The 23,112-nt window shown below is 45.8% G+C and overlaps 1 protein-coding gene across 1 annotated transcript in view; it reads left to right on the top strand.

Annotated features, from left to right (window-relative positions):
- Nucleotides 1–23,112, top strand: part of LOC129708792 (EF-hand calcium-binding domain-containing protein 4B-like) — a 62,791-nt gene that overhangs the window by 27,452 nt on the left and 12,227 nt on the right. Inside the window, 8 exon segments of the mRNA XM_055654763.1 lie at nt 1,254–1,311; nt 6,572–6,756; nt 8,039–8,228; nt 9,590–9,774; nt 12,733–12,790; nt 18,788–18,972; nt 21,400–21,463; nt 21,465–21,548. Coding sequence (XP_055510738.1) covers nt 1,254–1,311; nt 6,572–6,756; nt 8,039–8,228; nt 9,590–9,774; nt 12,733–12,790; nt 18,788–18,972; nt 21,400–21,463; nt 21,465–21,548 — 1,009 coding nt within the window.

Raw genomic sequence — 23,112 nt, 5'->3', positions numbered from 1 at the left:
GTTATTTTAGTGTAGAGATAGAGATACAGCAGGGAAACAGTCCCTTCGGCTCACCGGGTTCCTGCCAACCAGTGATCCCATACACTGGCACTATCCTACACATTAGCGACTATTTACAATCTTTGCTGAAACCAATTAACCTCCAAACCTACACATCCTTGGAGTGTGGGAGGAAACCAGAGCACCCGAGGAAACCCACTCAGTCACGGGGAGAACGTACAAACTCCGTACAGACAGCACCCGTTGTCAGGATTGAAATTGGGTCTCTGGCACTGTAAGGCAGCAACTCTACTGCTGCTCCACCTGACTGCCACCCTGACATTTGTGCATGCATACACACGAGATACCTTGTGGAGAACGCTTGTACACTCCTTGTTCATAGCGTGTACGTGCAGCACATTGTTCCCACTCTACGCAGACAGGCCCACACTCTGCACATGGTCTACACATCATGCACACTCTTCAAAACACTCTGCACATGAATGATGGACTCTAAGTACACCTTGCTCACTCGGCAAGCATCTGGAAGCTGTAGTCAACGACAGTTTTAGTGCAGAGACTCAAGGGCCTGTCCCATTTTGACGACCTAATCCGCGAGTTCTGGCGAGTTTGCCCTCGATACATACTCGCAGCATGGTCGACACGAGGTCGTAGGAGGTCTTTGTAACTCTCCTTCATGCTCGAGAGTGATCTCCGCGCACTCGAGGCCTCAGCTAGGCCCCGCCATTTTTTTCAATATGCTAAAAAATGCCCGTGAGTAAAAAAGGTTGCTATGGAACAAATCGATACTTTTTTTACTCGTAGGTTTAGTCGTAGTAGGTCGTAGTGGGTCGTCATGTTAGTCGTAGGTAATCGAGGGTAGTCGAAGGTAGTCGTAGATAATCATCATAGTCGAAGGGAGGTCGAAGGAGATCGAAGGAGGTCATCTTCACTCTCCACTATTCGGTCCCAATTTTCCCGAAGTTAGTCGTAGCTGGTCGAAGCTGGTCTTCAACATAGTCGAAGGAGGTCTTCAACATTTTTTCAAACTCTTCTAAACATGCTAATTAGGTCGCCCAAGTGGGACAGCCCTTTCAGCCTATCACTGAAACCTTGAATGATTGGGGTACATCCACATAAAATGCAGGAATCTGCTCTGGAATTTGGAACTGTGCTATTAATGGGTGTGGATACATAAATATCTAATGTTACTAATGTCCCACCTCACTGAAACTGACACTTACCCTCTTTCTGATTCTTTGGTCTCGCTACAGAGAGCTGGATCGGACACCTGGCACTGAGGGACAGTGCTCTGAAGAAGCTATTCAGCAGGTAATGGGAACATCTTTCTAAATTTCTATGGGACAGGATGAATCTGCATTGGACATGTGCATGTGAGTCAAGGGCAGTCAGGATGGATTTATGAAGGAACGGTCCTGCCTGATCAACTGGATTGAGTTTTGGAGAATGCAACAAGGAGCATCGATGAAGGTAGAGCAGTGGATGTGGTCGGCATGGATTTTAACAAGGCCATTGACAAAGAACCACATTAGATTTGTAACAAATGTAAAAGCCTACAGTGTTAGTTTAGTTTGGAGATACAGGGCAGAAACAGGCCCTTTGGCCCACCAAGTCCACACCAACCAGTGATCCCCGTACATGAGCACTATCCTACAACTAGGGACAATTTACAATTCCTACTGAAGCCAATTGACCTACACACCTGCACGTCTTTTGGAATGTGGGAGGAAACCAGAGCTCCTGGAGACAACCCACGAGGTCACTGGGAGAACACACAAACTCCGTACAGACAGCACCTGCAGTCAGGATCGAACCCGGGTGTCTGGAGCTGTAAGGCAGCAACTCTACCACTGTGCCACCCATACAGTTTCCTGGGGAAAGTGGCACATCAGATCAAAAGCTGGCTCAGGGGTGGAAGGTAAAGAATAATTGTCAATGGGGATATGAGTGACTGCCAAACTAAGTGTATTGGGGTTGTCAGTACCAGGTTCCATGGTATTAGATCGATTAGATTTAACAGGTAATGAAGTAAGAGCTGGGAAGTTGAAGTCACTGACATTTTGACTAGCTTGGATATGATGGGCTGAATGGCCTCCTCGTGTACCAGAGGTTAAGAGTTTTTAATTGTCATATTGTGACAATCAAACATAACAATACATTTCATACTTACAGCAGCAAAACTGGTCTGTAAACACTGTTTCAAGAAAAAACATAATAGAACATCAATATTGTTGATTAGTACGGGGGTCAGGGGTTATGGGGTGAAGGCAGAAAGGTTGAGAGGGAAAGGCTGATCAGCCATGATTGCATGCAGAGTAGAATCGATGGGCCAAATGGCCTAATTCTGCTCCTATGACTTATGAACACAAAACAAACAAAAGAAGTTCAATAAAGTAAAAAATATATATATTAGTGCCTTTTTGAGGCAGTGCTGACTATAGCTCTCTTCAATGGTGGGGAGGTCAGTGCTTGTGATGGACCGGGCAGTGTTCACCACTTTTTGTAATCTCCTTGATTCCTGGGCAATTGATTTTCCAACGCAGGCTGTGATGCAACCAATCAATATTCTCTCTACTGTATACCTGAAGAAGTGCAAGAGAGAATTTGTCCACATACCAAATCTCAATCTTGTAAAGAAGTAGAGGCATTGATAGGCTTTCTTTATGATGGCATCAGTGTGTTGGATCCATAAATGTCTACCGTGCTGCCATGAATTGTTGGTTGGTCCTTGTATGTTCCCCTCCTCCAGCTACAGGCGGAGCTCGTGTCCCTGTGCAGTAAACAGGACGAGACCAGCACTGAGAACCAGGAGCTCAAGCTGACCAACCAGGAGATGAAGGCACAATTGGAGGGGATCCAACAAAATCTGCAGGAGGCTCAGGATCAGCTGGTGGTCCTCCAGGAGGAGAAAGAAAAGTAAGCAATAGTGGTTCCCCATCTACCCTCACACTCAAAACCCACTGCACACTGTTAAACGTGCTACCCTTTACATTCACAACCTCTACTACACACTCCCTGCATCCTACATATTCCATGTACACACGCTACCTTCTATCCAATACCCATTTGCACACAAAGTGAACACTTTATACGTAACCTCCACAGTGTGTATCCTAGTACAGACACCGTGAAATGTATTCCCTGCTTGCACACTAGAGCGCATTGCACATGTCCCACATCTATCCAGTAAACACCGCAGGCTACACACTACACAATGCATAACCACAGTGCAAACACACCCTATGCATTCTGCACACATACCCCACGCATAATATACACTGTGTTAGCTCAACTTACACATGTCACACAGACTGCACGCACTCGGAATATTAAGCACAAGCACCGCAAACCGGACAACTGGTGCACAGCTGTTCTGTACAGATCGCACATCTCCACTGCATACTCATAAACACACATACAACATGTTCTCCGCACACTGTGTACACGATGCAAACTTTGCACAATTCTCATAAATCTGGCTGACTGTACAAGCACAACGTTCACCGGCACATTCACTATCGGTGTTATGCAGGGAGTAGACACAGTTTCAAAGTCATGGGAGTTGCAGATTCAGGGAGGATTCAGAACCTGGCAGATGAGGAAATCCAACAATCACTACTGTATTACATCTCTCTGCATCTGTCTCTCTCGCTCTCTCTCTCTCTCTCTCTCTCTCTCTCTTTCTCTTCTTTCTCTTTCTCTCTTTCTCTTTCTCTTTCTCTCTCTCTTTCTCTTTCTCTCTCTTCTCTCTCTCTTCTCTCTCTCTCTCTCTCTCTCTCTTTCTTTCTCTTTCTCTTTCTCTCTCTTTCTCTCTTTCTCTCTTTCTCTTTCTCTTTCTCTCCCTCTCCCTCTCCCTCTCTCACACTATTGCCAATGTTTTCCCTTTGCCTAAGACAGACACAACATGCTGGAGTAACTCAGTGGGTCAGGCAGCATCTCTGCCTAAGGGTCTCGACCCGAAACGTCTCCTATTCTTTTTCCCCAGAGACGCTGCCTGACCCGCTGAGTTACTCCAGCATTTTGTGTCTTATCTTCAGTGTAAACCCGCATCTGCAGTTCCTTCTTACACATTCTCCTTGTGCCTAATTGATATCTTCCTTTTATTACAGAGTCGAGGGTCAACTGTCTGGCAGTGGAAGAGCAGATTCTGATGAAGTTGTCCTGCAGGTAATGAGGCAGGAAAAGAGAGGGATTTCAGTCACAGCTCATGTACGTCTTCTGCGGTGTCTTGGTAAATGTCCAATAAATACCTCCACATACACAGTGGGGACTCACACAGTATCACAGAGCTCAGCCTGTGGGCAGTGATTGAAGGCTGGTGCTTGAATCACAATGAATCACAGTTGAGGTGGGGCTTCTCAGCCCCTCCTGCACTGGTGGTAAAGATAGAGAGGGAGGTGAGTTGTGAGGAGGAGGCTGCAAACAGATGTTGATTGGTCAAGTGGCAAGCCTTTTGGATTATAATAGGTACTGTCTATAGTGGTAAAATAGTGTTTAAGAAGCATTTAGAAACATACATGGATAAGACAGGTTTAGAGGGATATGGGCCAAACACAGGCAGGTGGGACGTGTAGATGGGGCCTGTTGGTTGTCGCGGGCTAGTTGGGCCGAATGGCCTGTTTCCATGCTGTATGATTATGACACTAATAACAATTGCTGGAGGAATTCAGTGGTTCAGGCAATATCCTGACTCGGCTCGTACTCGCTAGAATTTAGGAGATTGAGGGGGGATCTTATAGAAACTTACAAAATTCTTAAGGGGTTGGACAGGCTAGATGCAGGAAGATTGTTCCCGATGTTAGGGAAGTCCAGGACAAGGGGTCGCAGTTTAAGGATAAAAGGGAAATCCTTTGGGACCGAGATGAGAAAAGCATTTTTCACACATAGAGTGGTGAATCTCACGGAATTCTCTGCCACAGAAGGTAGTTGAGGCCAGTTCATTGGCTATATTTAAGACGGTTAGATGTGGCCCTTGTGGCTAAAGGGATCAGGGGGTATGGAGAGAAGGCAAGTACAGGATACTGAGTTGGATGCTCAGCCATGGTCATATTGAATGGCGGTGCAGGCTCGAAGGGCCGAATGGCCTACTCCTGCACCTATTTGCTATGATTCTATGATTCTATCCGTGGAGGCATTATGGGGTGAGACTCTACATCGCGACCCAAAACACTGACCATTCTTCAGTCTCCACGGATGCTGTTCGACCTGCCGAGTTCCCCCAGTGGTTTGTTATTTTGCTTCATATTCCAGCTTCTACTGTCTCTTGTGCCTCTAATGCTTGTAAATTTGGAATAATGCTAAATTGTCTATTTTGGCAGGACAACTAATAAATAGGACATTTTTCACACGGGTTTTCTCCGGGTGCTGCGGTTTCCTCCCACTCTCCAAAGGTGTCCAGATTTGTAGGTTAAATGTCTTCGGTAAAAATTGTAAATTGTCCCTAGTGTGTGTGTGTAGTGCTAGTGTACGGGGTTTGCTAGTCGTCATGGACTCGGTGAGCTGAAGGGCCTGTTTCCTCCTGGGGGGATCACCTCCTGCGGGAATCACCAGCCGATCCCGTGCCTCCAAAATTAGAGTGCATTAATCATCCACAATGAGCTGGTTCTGTCCAAGACAATTCCATGGTCGTTGACATATGAAATGTTACGTAAGTGTGGGCAATCTGTTCTCATGGCCCTCGCCCCAGACAGAGTAAGGATAGAGTTATCCTGGTCCTCATCTTTCACCCCACCAGCCTCCGTATCCAACACTCATGCTCTTGTATTTTCGCCAGCTTCAATGTGATCCCACCACCAGTCACATCTTCCCCTCCCCCCCCATTTCTGCTTCCCGCAGAGAAATTCACTCCATGACTCCATGGTTTGCTTCGTACTTCTGGCAAGGCCGGACTTTTCAGAGACTTGGAAGTTGCAAGATAACGCCGGAACATGGTGGCATTCTGCGTGCTATCCCAGAAAAGGATCAATTGTACTCGAGTATAGTGCGATTTGCATGTAGCACGTAGAACAAGCTTCTGCCGTGTCTCAGGAATATGAATGAAAATAATAAACTAAGCTAAACTAAACTCGACTTGAAAGAGATGCTGGCTGATCCATTTCGTCCCTCCAGCAGTTTGCTCTTTTCTCAGGATTTCAGCATTTGCAGTTTTTTGTGTCTCCAACCAGTGAGAACACGATCCCCTCTTTAATTGTTACCCTAATGCCCCTGTCCCACTTAGGAAATCTGAACGGTAACCTCTGGAGACTTTGCGCCCCACCCAAGGTTTCCGTGCGGTTCCCGGAGGTTTTTGTCAGTCTCCCTACCTGCTTCCACTGCCTGCAACCTCCGGCAACCACCTGCAACCTCCGGGAACCACATGGAAACCTTGGGTGGGGCGCAAAGTCTCCAGAGGTTTCCGTTCAGGTTTCCTAAGTGGGACAGGGGCATTTACACAGCAGCAAGCTGCCACATGTGGTCTTGTGCTCTCTGCAGAGTTTGGGAAAGGGAACTGGATATGAATGCATTCTGAGAGGATTTGCACCTGACTACTGACTAGACACTGCCCCTCGATGTGTCGTTCCCCCCCCTCCAGTTGCAGGCGGAGCTCGAGTCCCTGCGCAGTAAACAGGACAAAATCAGCACTGAGAACCAGGAGCTGCATCTCACCAACCAGGAGCTGGAAGCTCGGCTGGAGGGGATCCGACAGGAGCTACAGGAGGCTCGGGATCGGCTGGTGGGCCTCAAGGAGGAAGCAGCTCACCGAGACGAGGGAGAAGGGTGAGTGATTTTCAGGAAGAGCTGTGATACATGACGCATTTAATCCCACGTTCCCCAATCCCGGTGTTCCCAGCTCTTCCTTCCAGGATTACCAGACACGTTATTCACGCCATTGCCCTTCACTCTTTCTGATGCCCAACAGCATGGGGCAGAGGTTTCACCTGATGGGAAGTTAGTGGTCCTGTACCTTCTCCCAATAGATCCATGTAGTGACTGAGGTCAGTGATGCAGCACCTGGAACTTAATCATCCATTTATTAGATTCATGGCTTCATCCAAAAAGCTCTGAGACTTGACTTATTCTTAGCTTCCCTTGTCCCACTGCTGCTCCATTTATAGGGAAAGCCACGTCCACATTTATCTAATCATCTTTTTTCATTTCTGTTTCCTTCCTGTCACTTTCACTACACTGTACCCGTCTCTAATGGGCCCACATTCCTCCCATTATAATTTATTATCATTTTATGATTTGATTGATCTACCTTCTACTTTATTTTTCTTTATCTTCATCCCAACCCTTTCCAGCTTTTCTAGTCTGCAGGGAGAGCACTATAGAGAGAACTCGATAAGTACTTGAGCTCAGCACTGTTTCACTTAGGATTGACACAAAATGCCGGAATAATTCAAAATGTCAGGCAGCATCTCTGGAGAAAAGGAATAGGCGGCATTTCGGCTCGAGATCCTTCTTCAGACATATAATGGGGCTGAAGAAAGGAGATTAGTTTAACTTGGCATCATTTAGTACAGACTGTGGGCTGACAGGGCCTTTTTCTTTGCAGTACTTCTCTATGTTCTTTGACTATTTAACCTAAAGAGAAAGATGAAGTGAGCGGCCAACGTGACATTAAATGGAGGATGATGTGAGAAAAGTTGAGGGAGGGAGAATAGAAAAGGAGCTTATTTAATGCTGGCATTCAGAATGGGCTGGGTGTGAAAGGAACAGAGACAGTAAACGATTTCCACGGGAGTCCACATCCCAGTGAATTAAAATAAAATATTCTGCTAGGGTTAATTGAAAACAAATTTAATCCACAATCTTGCGAAGGGTCTTCACTGTGAAATATTAACACCATTTCCCACTCCATGGGTACTGACTGACTTTCCACATTTTCTGTTTTAATTTCCACTTCTTAGTGGACCTTTGAGCTATCTTCTCTGTTGACTTCATATCCCCTGTGAAGGAGAGAGCTCCCTATCTCCATAGCGAACACCCTCTCACCCTATAGCTCCCTCACTGCCTGTGAACTCTGAGCGATCCTGTACCTACTCTGTAACCTCCACAGGCTCCAGAGAACCCGCTCCATCCGACGCCGTGTTGCCCGCGATACGTCGGGCAAACCGGACACCCCTGGAGAGGACCCCCACCTGAGGGTCGAAGGTCAGGAAGCGACCCTGAGAGTAGATGGAGACGGAGATCACGAGGAAACAGCAGCGGCCTCGGCAGGAGATGGAACGACAGAGACAACTAAAGAGGTATCTGGGCCCAGGGGGTTAGACCCCCTCCATGGTTCGAGCAGCAAGAAGTCCTTGTGCTGCAGGAACTGGCTCTCCCAGTAATCTCCCCACAGACAGACTCAATTCAATTAACAGACCAGAGAGTGGGACAATAGACAATAGATAATAGACTATATTATGGAGCCCCAGGAATGCTTGGAACCATTCAGGCTGTCACCTGATTCATGTCTACGGTTGATTAGGGCTCTACCTTCAAGTGAAAGACTAATGCAGGAGGACTAACTGAAAAAGTGGCCAAAAGTCAGAGGAATCCGAGGACAAAACAGGGCAAAAACAGGAGGTAAAAGGTGGTGGTACAAGGATTCTTTACTGGTTGGAAGTTTGCAGCCAGTGATGTAACACAGGGATTTGGACCTGAAGGTAATGGTCAGATGAGGAAACCTGCAGATGACGGACGTTGCTATGGTTGGAGGTGGCAAAGAAGGTTGTCCGAAGCTTGGCCGTGATATCGATGAGCAGAAGGATTGGGCAAAGGATTGGCAGATGGAGTTTAATCTTGTCATATTGTGGTGATGCATCCTGGAAGCTTTCAATACAGTTAGGACATAGACAGTAAATTGTAGGGTCCAAAGTACAGAGGGATCTTGGGGCATAAGTCCATAGTTCTCTGAAAGTGGCAACAGAGGTGGAGATGGTGATGAAGGAAGTATATGGTATGACAATAGACAATAGACATATGTTTACCTTCATATTGAACATAAGAGTTAGGACAGCGTGTTGCAACTTTACAAACATTCGGCCACACTGGGACTGCATGCAGTTCTGGCCACTACACTGCAGGAAGGATGTGATTCAGATGGTGTGGGTTCTGTGGAGACTCACTAAGATGTTACTTGGATTAGGAGGACTATAGTTGCAGGGAAAGGTTAGACTGGGCTGATTTTCCCTGGAGTGAAGGAGGCTGAGGCAGGAAACCTGACAGTGGTTTAGAAAGTCATTAAGGGCATCAAACAAGAAGGTTATTTTCCCCATGGTTGAGGTGTCTAAAATGAGAGGGAGGAGGCTTAGGGAGAATCAGAGGGAATTATTTTTACGAGAATGGTTGATATCTGGAAAGTGCTGCAAGAAAGGTGGTGGAGGTAGATACAATTAGAGCATTTAAGATGCTTCTGGATAAGCACTTGCACAGTTAAGACATAGAAGGCCTGGGACCCTATCAAAGCGAATGACGTTATATAAGTAGGTACAATGGTCGATGCGGAAAGAGAGGTGAAAAGAGGTAGGATTAGGGAAGGAGCGAGGTACAGAATAATGAATCTGGATCTATTTTTGTGCTGACTTGCCTTTGACGGGTTCCCTCTGTGTGTTTCCCCCTCCAGTTACAGGCGGAGCTCGTGTCCCTGCTCAGTAAACTGGATGAGACCAGCACTGAGAACCAGGAGCTGCATCTCACCAACCAGGAACTGAAGACACAATTAGAGCAGATCCAACAGGAGCTGCAGGAGGCTCGAGATCGGCCGATGATCCTCCAGGAGGAAGCAACTCACCGAGAGGAGGGAGAAGGGTGAGTGATTCCCAGCATGTGTCGTACAACACGGAGCATCTGACCATCTTTGCCCTTCCCAGTGTCCTCCAAACACCCGTGGACATGCTGTTCACTGTTCCACATTCAGAACTAATGATGAAAGTCCTTAATCTTCTCCCTTCAGTTTTACACAAGAAATTGCAGAGTTGTAGATGTGTCCCAGTCCATCACACAGAATAGACTTCCCACCTTTGACTAAAATCTACAACTCACGATGTCTCGGAAAAACAGAGGCTTCTGAATGGTCCCACCATAAGCTAGGGTACTGTCCAATTCACATCTTTCTCAGTGAGGACATTGGACTCTGTGTGTGGAACTGATGCACTACAATGCTGAGACCTATTTCTGCACTCTGTATCTCCCTCTTTGCTCTATCTATTGCACTAGAGTTTGACTTGCTTGTATGGTATACCTGATCTGTTTGGATAACATGCAACAAAAAAACTTTTCACTGTACATGCGACAATAATAAACATAAACCCAAACCTGATAGCCTTCTAGCTCTTAATGTTTAAGAAGGAACTGCAGATGCTGGAAAATCGAAGGTACACAAAAATGCTGGAGAAACTCAGCAGGTGCAGCAGCATCTATGGAGCGAAGGAAATAGGCATGAACATTGAAATCTCCCAATTTTGTTAGCTCTTGCTGTCTCCTCCCCTTCCTATCTCTCGCTCAGCCCTCGGGCTCCTCCTCCTCCTTTTTCCTTTCTTCTCCCCGCCCCCACCCCCCACCATCAGTCTGAAGAATGGTTTTGGCCCGAAACGTTGCCTATTTCCTTCGCTCCGTAGATGCTGCTGCACCCGCTGAGCTTCTCCAGCATTTTTGTGAGCCTTCTAGCTCTTCTGCCTTTATTGAATTCCTGGCTTAATCTAACAATATTTTGGAAGTAGAAGCTTAACCCTGACCCCTAAGCATTATTTCCGTTGGAACAAAGTTGTTGGTAGATGGATGGTAACAGTTGTCCCGCACCAAAGGCAGGCATTTCCTGATCTCAACTCCTAACTACCATTTCTCATTAATGTCTGCTCCAGAAGATCACTGGCCAGTTGCAGGAATGAAGTGCTGGAGCCACAATGACTCCATGGACATGGTCACCCCTTCCCTGCACTTCCTGCAGAGTCGCAGAACGTCTTTCCATGCTGCAAAGAACATAGAACAGTACATCACAAGAACAGGCCCTTCAGCCCACGCTGTTTGTGCCGAACATGTTGTCTAGTTAAACTGATGTCATCTGCGTGTGGATGATCCATATCCCTCTGTTCCCAGCGCTTCCAATCTAAACACCCCTTAAACGCCACCACCGTATCTACCTCCACCACCCACCCCTGGCAATGCGTTCCAGGACCCCACCATCCCCTGTGTAAAACACTTGCCTTGCACATCTCCATTAAACCCTTTCCCCTCTCATTGTAGCCCTTGTAGCTGTGCTCTCGAGTGTTGGACATCTCCACTCCGGGAAAAAGTTTCTGACTCTCTACCCGAACTATGCTTCTCATCATTGTATATAGGCTGTGGGCCGAGCATCAAAAATGTGTCTAGAAATCAGTTTTCGTGACCCAAGTCACCAAACTACATGAAAGTTTCCACAGATTTGGATGAAATATAATTGAGAAGGAAGTCATAACTCGTCATTGCCGAAAGTTGCACATTAATTAATTAAACTAATTAGAAAATGAGATCGGGAGAGTATATTATATTATATATTATTATAACTATATCTATTCCAGATAGTAATATAGGTATAATAATATAATAATACAATAATAAAATATATTATTATACCTATATATATACCAGATAGATATATTCCTCCCTTTTCCTGGAAACGGCCACTACGGATAGCGCTATGCACCCCTCCCCCCCACTGTTAAACGTGCTACCCTTTACATTCACAACCTCTACTACACACTCTCTCTGCATCCTACACATTCCATGTACACACGCTACCTTCTATCCTATACCCATTTGCACACAAAGTGAACACTTTATACGTAACCTCCACAGTGTGTATCCTGGTACAGACACCGTGAAATGTATTCCCTGCTTGCACATTGAGAGCGCATTGCACATGTCCCAAATCTATCCAGTAAACATCGCAGTCTACACACTACACAATGCATAACCACAGTGCAAACACACCCTATGCATTCTGCACACATACCCCACGCATAATATACACTGTGTTAGCTCAACTTAGACATGTCACACAGACTGCACGCACTCCGAATATTAAGTACAAGCACCGCAAACCGGACAACTGGTGCACAGCTGTTCTGTACAGATCGCACATCTCTACTGCATACTCACAAACACACATACAACATGTGCTCCGCACGTTGTGTACACTATGCAAACTTTGCACAATTCTCATAAATCTGGCTGACTGTACAAGCACAATGTTCACCGGCACATTCAGTATCGGTGTTATGCAGGGAGTAGACACAGTTTCAAAGTCATGGGAGTTGCAGATTCAGGGAGGATTCAGAACCTGGCAGATGAGGAAATCCAATAATCACTATTACATCTCTCTGAATCTGTCTCTCTCGCTCTCTCTCTCTCTCTCTCTCTTCTCTTTCTCTTTCTCTCTCTCTCTCTCTTTCTCTTTCTCTTTTCTCTTTCTCTCTCTTTCTTTCTCTCCCTCTCTCTCTCTCTCTCTCTCCCTCTCCCTCTCCCTCTCCCTCTCCCCTCTCACACTATTGCCAATGTTTTCCCTTTGCCTAAGACAGACACAAAAAGCTGGAGTAACTCAGTGGGTCAGGCAGCATCTCTGCCTAAGGGTCTCGACCCGAAACGTCTCCTATTCCTTTTCTCCAGAGACGCTGCCTGACCCGCTGAGTTACTCCAGCATTTTGTGTCTATCTTCAGTGTAAACCCGCATCTGCAGTTCCTTCTTACACATTCTCCCTGTGCCTAATCGATATCTTCCTTTTATTACAGAGGCGAGGATCAACTGTCTGGCAGTGGAAGAGCAGATTCTGATGAAGTTGTCCTGCAGGTAATGAGGCAGGAAAAGAGAGGGATTTCAGTCACAGCTCATGTACGTCTTCTGCGGTGTCTTGGGAAATGTCCAATAAATATCTCCACATACACAGTGGGGACTCACACAGAATCACAGAGCTCAGCCTGTGGGCAGCGATTGATGGCTGGTGCTTGAATCACAATGAATCACAGTTGAGGTGGGGCTTCTCAGCCCCTCCTGCACTGGTGGTAAAGATAGAGAGGGAGGTGAGTTGTGAGGAGGAGGCTGCAAACAGATGTTGATTGGTCAAGTGGCAAACCTTTTGGATTATAATAGGTACTGTCTATAGTGGTAAAATAGTGTTTAAGAAGCATTTAGAAACATACATGGATAAGACAGGTTTAGAGGGATATGGGCCAAACACAGGCAGGTGGGACGTGTAGATGGGGCCTGTTGGTTGTCGCGGGCAAGTTGGGCCGAATGGCCTGTTTCCATGCTGTATGATTATGACTAATAACAATTGCTGGAGGAATTCAGTGGTTCAGGCAATATCCTGACTCGGCTTGTCCTCGCTAGAATTTAGGAGATTGAGGGGGGATCTTATAGAAACTTACAAAATTCTTAAGGGGTTGGACAGGCTAGATGCAGGAAGGTTATTTTCCCCATGGTTGGGGTGTCTAAAATGAGAGGGAGGAGGCTTAGGGAGAATCAGAGGGAATTTTTTTTACAACGAGAATGGTTGATATCTGAAAAGTGCTGCAAGAAAGGTGGTGGAGGTAGATCCAATTAGAGCATTTAAGATGTTTCTGGATAAGCACTTGCACAGTTAAGACATAGAAGGCCTGGGACCCTATCAAAGCGAATGACGTTATATAAGTAGGTACAATGGTCGATGCGGAAAGAGAGGTGAAAAGAGGTAGGATTAGGGAAGGAGCGAGGTACAGAATAATGAATCTGGATCTGTTTTTGCGCTGACTTGCCTTTGACGGGTTCCCTCTGTGTGTTTCCCCCTCCAGTTACAGGCGGAGCTCGCGTCCCTGCGCAGTAAACTGGATGAGACCAGCACTCAGAACCAGGAGCTGCATCTCACCAACCAGGAACTGAAGACACAATTAGAACAGATCCAACAGGAGCTGCAGGAGGCTCGAGATCGGCCGATGATCCTCCAGGAGGAAGCAACTCACCGAGAGGAGGGAGAAGGGTGAGTGATTCCCAGCATGTGTCGTACAACACGGAGCATCTGACCATCTTTGCCCTTCCCAGTGTCCTCCAAACACCCGTGGACATGCTGTTCACTGTTCCACATTCAGAACTAATGATGAAAGTCCTTAATCTTCTCCCTTCAGTTTTACACAAGAAATTGCAGAGTTGTAGATGTGTCCCAGTCCATCACACAGAATAGACTTCCCACCTTTGACTAAAATCTACAACTCACGATGTCTCGGAAAAACAGAGGCTTCTGAATGGTCCCACCATAAGCTAGGGTACTGTCCAATTCACATCTTTCTCAGTGAGGACATTGGACTCTGTGTGTGGAACTGATGCACTACAATGCTGAGACCTATTTCTGCACTCTGTATCCCCCTCTTTGCTCTTGAGTTTGACTTGCTTGTATGGTATACCTGATCTGTTTGGATAACATGCAACAAAAAAACTTTTCACTGTACATGCGACAGTAATAAACATAAACCCAAACCTGATAGCCTTCTAGCTCTTAATGTTTAAGAAGGAACTGCAGATGCTGGAAAATCGAAGGTACACAAAAATGCTGGAGAAACTCAGCAGGTGCAGCAGCATCTATGGAGCGAAGGAAATAGGCATGAACATTGAATTCTCCCAATTTTGTTAGCCCTTGCTGTCTCCTCCCCTTCCTATCTCTCGCTCAGCCCTCGGGCTCCTCCTCCTCCTTTTTCCTTTCTTCTCCCCGCCCCCCCCCCCACCCCCAATCAGTCTGAAGAAGGGTTTCGGCACGAAACGTTGCCTATTTCCTTCGATCCATAGATGCTGCTGCACCCGCTGAGTTTCTCCATCATTTCTTGTGAGCCTTCTAGCTCTTCTGCCTTTATTGAATTCCTGGGTTAATCCAACAATATTTTGGAAGTAGAAGCTTAACCCTGACCCCTAAGCATTATTTCCGTTGGAACAAAGTTGTTGGTAGATGGATGGTAACAGTTGTCCCGCACCAAAGGCAGGCATTTCCTGATCTCAACTCCTAACTACCATTTCTCATTAATGTCTGCTCCAGAAGATCGCTGGCCAGTTGCAGGAATGAAGTGCTGGAGCCACAATGACTCCATGGACATGATCACCCCTTCCCTGCACTTCCTGCAGAGTTGCAGAACGTCTTTCCATGCCGCAAAGAACATAGAACAGTACAGCACAAGAACAGGCCCTTCAGCCCACGCTGTTTGTGCCGAACATGTTGTCTAGTTAAACTGATGTCATCTGCGTGTGGATGATCCATATCCTTCTGTTCCCAGCGCTTCCAATCTAAACACCCCTTAAACGCCACCACCATACCTACCTCCACCACCCACCCCTGGCAATGCGTTCCAGGACCCCACCATCCCCTGTGTAAAACACTTGCCTCGCACATCTCCATTAAACCCTTTCCCCTCTCATTGTAGCCCTTGTAGCTGTGCTCTCGAGTGTTCGACATCTCCACTCCGGGAAATAGTTTCTGACTCTCTACCCGAACTATGCTTCTCATCATTGTATATAGGCTGTGGGCCGAGCATCAAAAATGTGTCTAGAAATCAGTTTTCGTGACGCAAGTCACCAAACTACATGAACTTTTCCACAGATTTAGATGAAATATAATTGAGAAGGAAGTCATAACTATTCATTGCCGAAAGTTGCACATTAATTAATTAAACTAATTAGAAAATGATATCGGGAGAGTATATTATATTATATATTATTATACCTATATATATTCCAGATAGTAATATAGGTATAATAATATAATAATACAAAAATAAAATATATTATTATACCTATATATATACCAGATAGATATATTCCTCCCTTTTCCTGGAAACGGCCACTACGGACGGCGCTATGCACCCCCCCCCCCCCCCCCCCCCCCCCCGCGGGGAAGATCCGCGGCTCCACCTTCGCGAATCGAATCGGCCGCTTTTTAATTGAGACTGCGGCTTCACTATGTTAAATACATAGGCACCGCGATCGGGGCACCTTTTCCCGGTAAATTATCGCAGGCAGCTCCGAGATTAGATGATTAAGACTTATTACTCTACAACAAGCTGGCATTAGTGAAAATGTTTAATTTACCTTGTTATTGATACATGTAGTTTAGGCCCTCAACTTCATGAATGAATGACTAAGTGAATAAGTCAATGCATGAATGAGTTTGTGAATTAATGAGTGAATGTATGAGTGAATGAATGAATGAGTGAATGTACAGCCTCCAAATCTAATTTTTTCACATTATAAAGGGTGCAATTAATTTAATTAAAGTCCATACAGATTAATTTTCATAAATTCAGACTTTAGATCTTACCTTTCAGTTTGAGTTGATTCACAAAGTTTCACAACTTTGTGTTGCAGCATCTCAGCAGAGACTTGGCTTTCAAGACTTTCTTCCACTTCTATCCACTTAGCTGCACATTTTTCAGACTTCTTAATGCTTTTCTCACTAAATTCAATTACCCTGCTGCAAGTTTCCACGACAAAGAACCTTCATCTGAATCTCCAGTAAAACAGGCATCAGTGAAGCCCTCTCAGCTATGATGTGTGCTAGCTTGAAACAAAGCGCGTGATTGGCCAACTGGCAGACAACTCAATGTTAAACGTGTTTTGATAGGACTAAAAATACCCGAACTTTTTTCCGGTTTTTCTCTAATTTAATAAAAATGTGCAAGTCTTGTTCATGACGAGTTTCAGGGGTGATTTATATAATTTCTTTTACACATTATGTGAAAATTTAATGTAGTTCTGTGACTTGGGTCACGAAACACTGGAATAAAGCTCCTCGGCCCACAGCCTAATATACTTGAATCAAGCCTTCCCTCAACCTTCAATGTTCCAGAGAAAACTATCCAATTCTATCCAACCTTTTGCGGCAGCTGAAACCCTCTAATCCAGGCAGGGCAGCATTCTGGTAAACCTCCTCTGAATTGAAACATCCTACCAAGAACTAGAGAGCAGTCCTGAGCTACAATCTACCTCATTGGAGACCCTCAGACTCTTTTTAATCAGACTTTACTGGACATTAACTTGCATTGAAGATTATCCCATTTATCATATATCTGTACGCTGTGGATGGCTCGATTGTAATCATGTATTGTCTCTCCACTGTCTGGGTAGCACGTAACATAAGCTTTTCACTGTGCCTCGGTACACATGACAATAAACTAAACTAAACTCAACTCAACTATAGATGAAGCCACTCCAAAGCATCCACATCTTTCCTGCAATAGGGCGACCAGAACTGCATGTTAGTTGGCGTTGTGCCTCAGAATGAGGGAAGGAATTTCCTCTCCTCAGCCCGAGAAACTCGTGCACCTTCCTCAAGTGTAGTGTGACGGGCTGCAAGTGTTACCAGTTCCAGCCTAGAAATGCCACCCAAATAAGAACCACAAGCTTCAGAGCCTCAAGCAAAGTGGCCTTGAGCTGGGACTGTGGCAAGGCACTGCAGTGGATCTCAGTTGCAACCTCCTCAGTGAAGCGCAAGAATAGGCTTTGTTGCCTCCAGCTGCCTCGTTGTCCTCTCTACAACTGCTTCTTCCTTGGACATTAATCTCTGGAAATGTTCTAATCCATTTCCAAGACTTTCTGTGCATTAATATTTCGCCACAGCAAGCAGCCTCCCCATGAATCTGCTCTCTACCCTCTCTCTTGTCTTCATACCGCCCTCTGTAGGACTGAGCTCCCTTTATTCATGCGATCACCCTCCCCAGCCAGTAGCTCCCGCGCTATCGGCGAACACAGGATAACGATGTCCTCCCTCTGTGACCTCTGCTCCGCAGACTCCAGAGAACACGCTCCATCCGACGCCGGGGCACCCACGCCACTTCAAACAAACCGGACGCTCTTGGAGACGGAGGTCAGGAAGTGGCCCCGGGAGAAGGTGGGGACGGAGCACGCGAGGAAACAGCAGTGGTCTCGTCAAGCGACGGCACAGCGGAGACGATGAAAGAGGTAGCTGTGGCCGGGGTTCAGATCCGTCCATGGTCACATCCTGCAGCAAATGCCCTCCCTCCTCCCGCATTGTCCCCACAGGGAGACTCCAGTCAGTTCCCAGATACGCTCGGAGCCACTCGGAACCAGAGTCCGGCTGTTACCTGGTTCATGCCTTTGGTTGGTTTAGGTTACATCTTGACTGAAGGGTCACGGTGGAAGTGACTGAGAGAATGGCTAGAAACCTGGCTGTCAAATGTCTCTGGGCATTCCCAGAGCAATGGTTGGGAATTATTGAGGGATATAAGGAGATGCGGGAATTCCAGAACTCCACGTGGCTGCTATGATTGAAGTCTGACGATTGTGGGATGGTGAGATAGATAGATGGAGTGAGAGGATGAGTAAAGGAGGGAGTTAGACAGAATGAGGCTGTCGATGGCGGATGAGAGGAGTGGGCTGATGGGAGAGGGACCGGGTTATTGTCTGCAGCCCCTTGGTCAGCTGCAGGAGGTGCCCCCACCAGTTCAGGCGGTCGGGCGCGGAGAGGGATGTTGGGTTGTGGGCCGAGCCAGTATAGGTGATGGAGGAGGCCATGCAGCAGCCTGGGGCTCACTTACCTGGGCTTGTCTGGATCGGGGACGCTCCATACATCCAGTACATCGACTGGACTTTGGACTTTTTTTCGGTGTCAAAATATGGTTTAGTTTAGTTTCGAGATATGGCGACTGTGCATGTATGAGATATGCAAAAATAATTTTACTGTGAAGTGCATACGTTACAATAAAGAACCATTGAACCATTGAGGACTGGGAGAGGTGGGAGATACAGAGAGAAATCCATTTTCATGGTGATTTCTCCAATGACACAGTCCCTCTGTGTGTTCCCCCCTTCCAGTTGCAGGCGGAGCTCGAGTCCCTGCGCAGTAAACAGGACGAGACCAGCACTGAGAACCAGGCGCTCACTTTGATCAACCAGGAGCTGGAAGCACGGCTGGTGGGGATCGACAAGGAGCTGCAGGAGGCTCGGAATCAGCTGGTGATCCTCCAGGAGGAAGTAACTCACCGAGAGGCAGGAGAAGGGTGAGTGAGAGTGTTCCTGTCCTCATTCCTATCCCACATACTGGACACTCACCTGGTTCTAAAGTCCAGACCCCATGCTGAAGCCATGTCTTATGCATTGGAAACTCCATTCCTCACTGCAGGCTGAGCTAGATCCTGACCTCGGGAGCTGTCTGTGTGGAGTTTACATGTTCTCACTGTGACCATGTGGGTTTCCTCCGGGTGCTCCTATTTCCTCTCACATCCCAAAGACGTACAGGTTTGTAAGTTAATTGGCTTCAATACGAATGTAAATTGTCCCTAGTGTGTAGGATAGTGTTAGTGTATGGGATCGCTGGTTGGTGGGGACTTGGCAACTTGACCCCAGTAAATTGCCCCTAGTGTACAGGGACTGAATGAGAACGTGGAATAACGTAGATTTATTGTGAATGGTGATCGGTGGCCGGCCTGGACTTGGTGGGCAGATGGACTTATTTCTATGCTGTGTCTCTAAAGCAAACCCGATATCCTTCACACTCTCCATACTCCACACACCATGGCACCGCATACAAATCCCACTCAAGGCACAGGCATCCTGTGGACTACAGAGATATATCATGCTGTGTGCACGCTGTGTAGCTTGTTATTTTTATGCTGGAAGTGCATGTCATGGCCAGGCCAACATTTATAGTCAGCACTATCTCTAATCAGACAGGATCATGCCAGCCATCGTCTTGAACCACCATAGTTCTTCTGCTGAAGGTTCTCCCAAATGCTTTTGATTCAAGAGTCAAGGGTCGAGTGTGTTTCATTGTCATATGTCCCGAGCTCCCATGAATGAAGGAGAATACAAAAAGTAATGTGAAGCCGCCCAGTCCATCACGGGTACTGACTTCCCCACCATCGAAGGGATCTATAGGAGACACTGGCTGGAAAAGGGCAGCTGGCATCATCGCGGCACCATAGCCACGCTCTCATTACACTCCTGCAATCGGGAAGAAGCTCTAATTTCAGGAACAGCTTTTTCCCAATAACTATCAGGCTCTTGAACATCATAAACAGCAAGTAACACCTCCCATCACAGTGAGGAATGTGGGGAGCCGCTGTGGAGGATGTTTATGTTAACTTTTATTTCATATCGCTGTGTGACTTGTTGCTTTTCACTTATTATGGCTGTAAGGTAACTCACATTTCACTGTACCTTAATCGGTACATGTGACAATAAACTGACCTTGAAACCTTGACCTTCAAACTATATTGGTTGCATTAAGGACTATGGGCTATTTTGTACTAGTATTGAGATTTTTTTTAATTTATTGAACTTTTTTGGTTCATTGCGTGTTTGCAGGCCTGTTATGCTGCTGCAAGTAAGAATTTAACTGTTCCATTTTTGGCGCATATGATAATTAAATCCTCTTGACTAGTGGCATTTAAGAGGCTTTTAGAGCACATGGATTTAAAGGGAATGGAGGGTTATGGATCACGCACAGGCAGAGGAATTAGTTTAACTTGGCATCATGTTCGGTACAGACATTGTGGACCCAAGGGTTGTCGGCGCTGATCAATTGGGCTCAGACAATTTGCTTTTGTTTTCCAGACACACTTTATTTATTTGTGCACAAGGAAAGCAGCACAGTCACAGTTACTGAACTGTGAAATTATGCCCCGGATGTATCAACTTTTATACTGATTTTGATAAATTTAAATCTTGCGTACTCTCTAATTCCTTATCATCAAAAACCATACATTCTTAAAAGCACTAATATACTGTATAATAAAAACTACATTCTATTCAATCCTCTTAATCTTCACATTTAATCTTAGTAAAGATAGCTCTCAAGGACCTTGTGCTGTACGGTTACAGGTTAGGATGTCTCTTGTGCTGCATGTCAAAGAAAACTGAAAGGTCTTTGTGCTGAACAGTATCTTAACCATTGTCATACTACTACAGCTTCCACAGAGCCTGTGCCTATGCTATATTATTTTATTCTTTATGATACACAAATTGACAAACACATTGTTATCCAGGGGATAGACACGAAAGGTTGGAGTAACTCAGCAGGTCAGGCTACATCTCTGGAGAAAAGGAATAGCTGACATTTCGGGGCGAAACTCTTCTTCAAACTGATTCAGGGGGATTGCCTGTATTATCAGTGCATGAGTTTATTTACATTCATCGTGTTATCATTCATTATGCTGTGAAACCAATACATTCCATGTACATAACACCAAAAGCCTCTTTCAACAATATGCCCAGCAAGTGTGTGGAGTCACTTTTCCATTAAAATAGTCAAGGATGTCAAGGTTGTTTTCCTGAAGGATATAAATGTATAGGGTGGGTTCTTTTCACCAACATTGTGGTCACTGTTAGTGGGGAAAGCATTGTACTTCTCAATGTATTCTGTTGTTTCCTTCGCTGTTGTTCTCAGGCTAATGATGTCCTTTCTCTCTGTAATGTCCGCTCCACAGACTCCAGAGAACTCACTCCATCCGACGCCGTGTCACCCACGACCCCCACCTGCAGGTCAAAGGTCATGGAAGTGACCCTGGGAATCGGAGACGATGAGGAAACAGCAGCAGCTTCAGCAGGAGATGGAGCAGAAGAGAGAACCAAAAAGGTAGCTGGGGCTGAGGATCAGATCCTTCCACAGTTAGACCAGCCTCATCCAGCGAACATGGGCCGTGTTGGTCTGTGGTTGAGTAAGCAAGCAAGCAAGTTTATTTATATAGCACATTCCAGCAACAAGGCAATTCAAAGTACTGTACACAAAGCATTAAACAGCAATCAAAAGCAATCAAAGACAGTCATTAAAAAGAATAGAAAATAGAAACATGCTAAATTAGAATAAGACAAGTATAAAATACACGAATATAAATTACAGTGCAGTGTTAGAAATGAATAATTATTTAATTTAATTAAAATGAAAAGTAATTAAAAGCAGCGTCAAACAGAAAAGTTTTCAGCCCTGATTTAAAACAACTGAGAGTTGGAGCAGACCTGCATGTTACTGGAAGTTTGTTCTATATCTGTGTTGCATAAAAACTAAACGCTGCTTCTCCATGTTTAGTTCTGACTCTGGGGACAGAAAGCAGACCTGTCCTAGATGACCTCAGATGTCTGGATGGTTCATAAAGTAGCAGGAGATCAGAAATGTATTTTGGCCCCGAGACCATTCAGTGCTTTATAAACCAACAGTAATATTTTGAAATCAATTCTTTGACAAACTGGAATCCAGTTGAAAGGATTTGAGACTGTTTAAAAATGGCGCGGAGCAATTTCTTTAGTCAGAGGGTGGTAAATCTGTGGAAGTCATTGCCACAGACGGCTGTGGAGGCCAAGTCAATGGATATTTTAAGGCAGAGTATCAGATTCTTGATTAGGAAGGGTGTTAAGGGTTATGGGGAGAAGGCAGGAGAATGGGGATAAGAGGGAACGATAGATCAGCCATGATTGAATGGCGGAGTAGACTTGACGGGACGAATGGCCTAATTCTGCTCCTAGAACTTATGAACTCTAGCGACAGAATGCCATTGAGTTCCAGCGACAGGCCTGGCATCACCAGGATGTCCGCTGGGATGAGCACTTTAGTTATCGGAGACTTTCATCAGTTTTTATTGGAGATGAGGAGTCAAGAGCGAACATGATAGAGGAATATAAAATTACGAAGGGTATAGATAGTGTCGATTGCAGGAAACTGCTCCTCGTATCAGAGGAGGGCAAAACTGGGGGACAGGTTTAGGGTAAAGGCTGAGGTTTAGGGTTTAGATTAGATTATTTCTAGATTAAAGATACAGCGTGGAAACAGACCCTTCGGCCCACCGATTCAGCGCTGACCAGCGATCTCTACACACTAACGCTATCCTACACACACTAGTGGCAATTTACAATTATACCAAGCCAATGAACCTACAAACCTGTAAGTTATTGAAGTGTGGGAGGAAACCAGGGATCCTGGAGAAAACCCACGCTGGTCACGGGGAGAATGTATAAACTCTGTACATATAACACCCGTAGTCAGGATCGAACCCGGGTCTGTGGCACTGCAAGGCAGGCAGCAACTCTACCGCTACTCCACCATGCCGCCCCTAAACAAATATACAAATCCTTTGCCAAACAGCAAATTGTTTTTTTTCCCTTTCAATAGAAAACAGGTCCAAAGTTAGAAGTTAGGTTAGGGAGAC

This window comes from Leucoraja erinacea, chromosome 24 (genome assembly GCF_028641065.1).
Source record: "Leucoraja erinacea ecotype New England chromosome 24, Leri_hhj_1, whole genome shotgun sequence".
Taxonomy (NCBI): domain Eukaryota; kingdom Metazoa; phylum Chordata; class Chondrichthyes; order Rajiformes; family Rajidae; genus Leucoraja; species Leucoraja erinaceus.
This window is presented reverse-complemented; position numbering and strand designations above follow the sequence as displayed.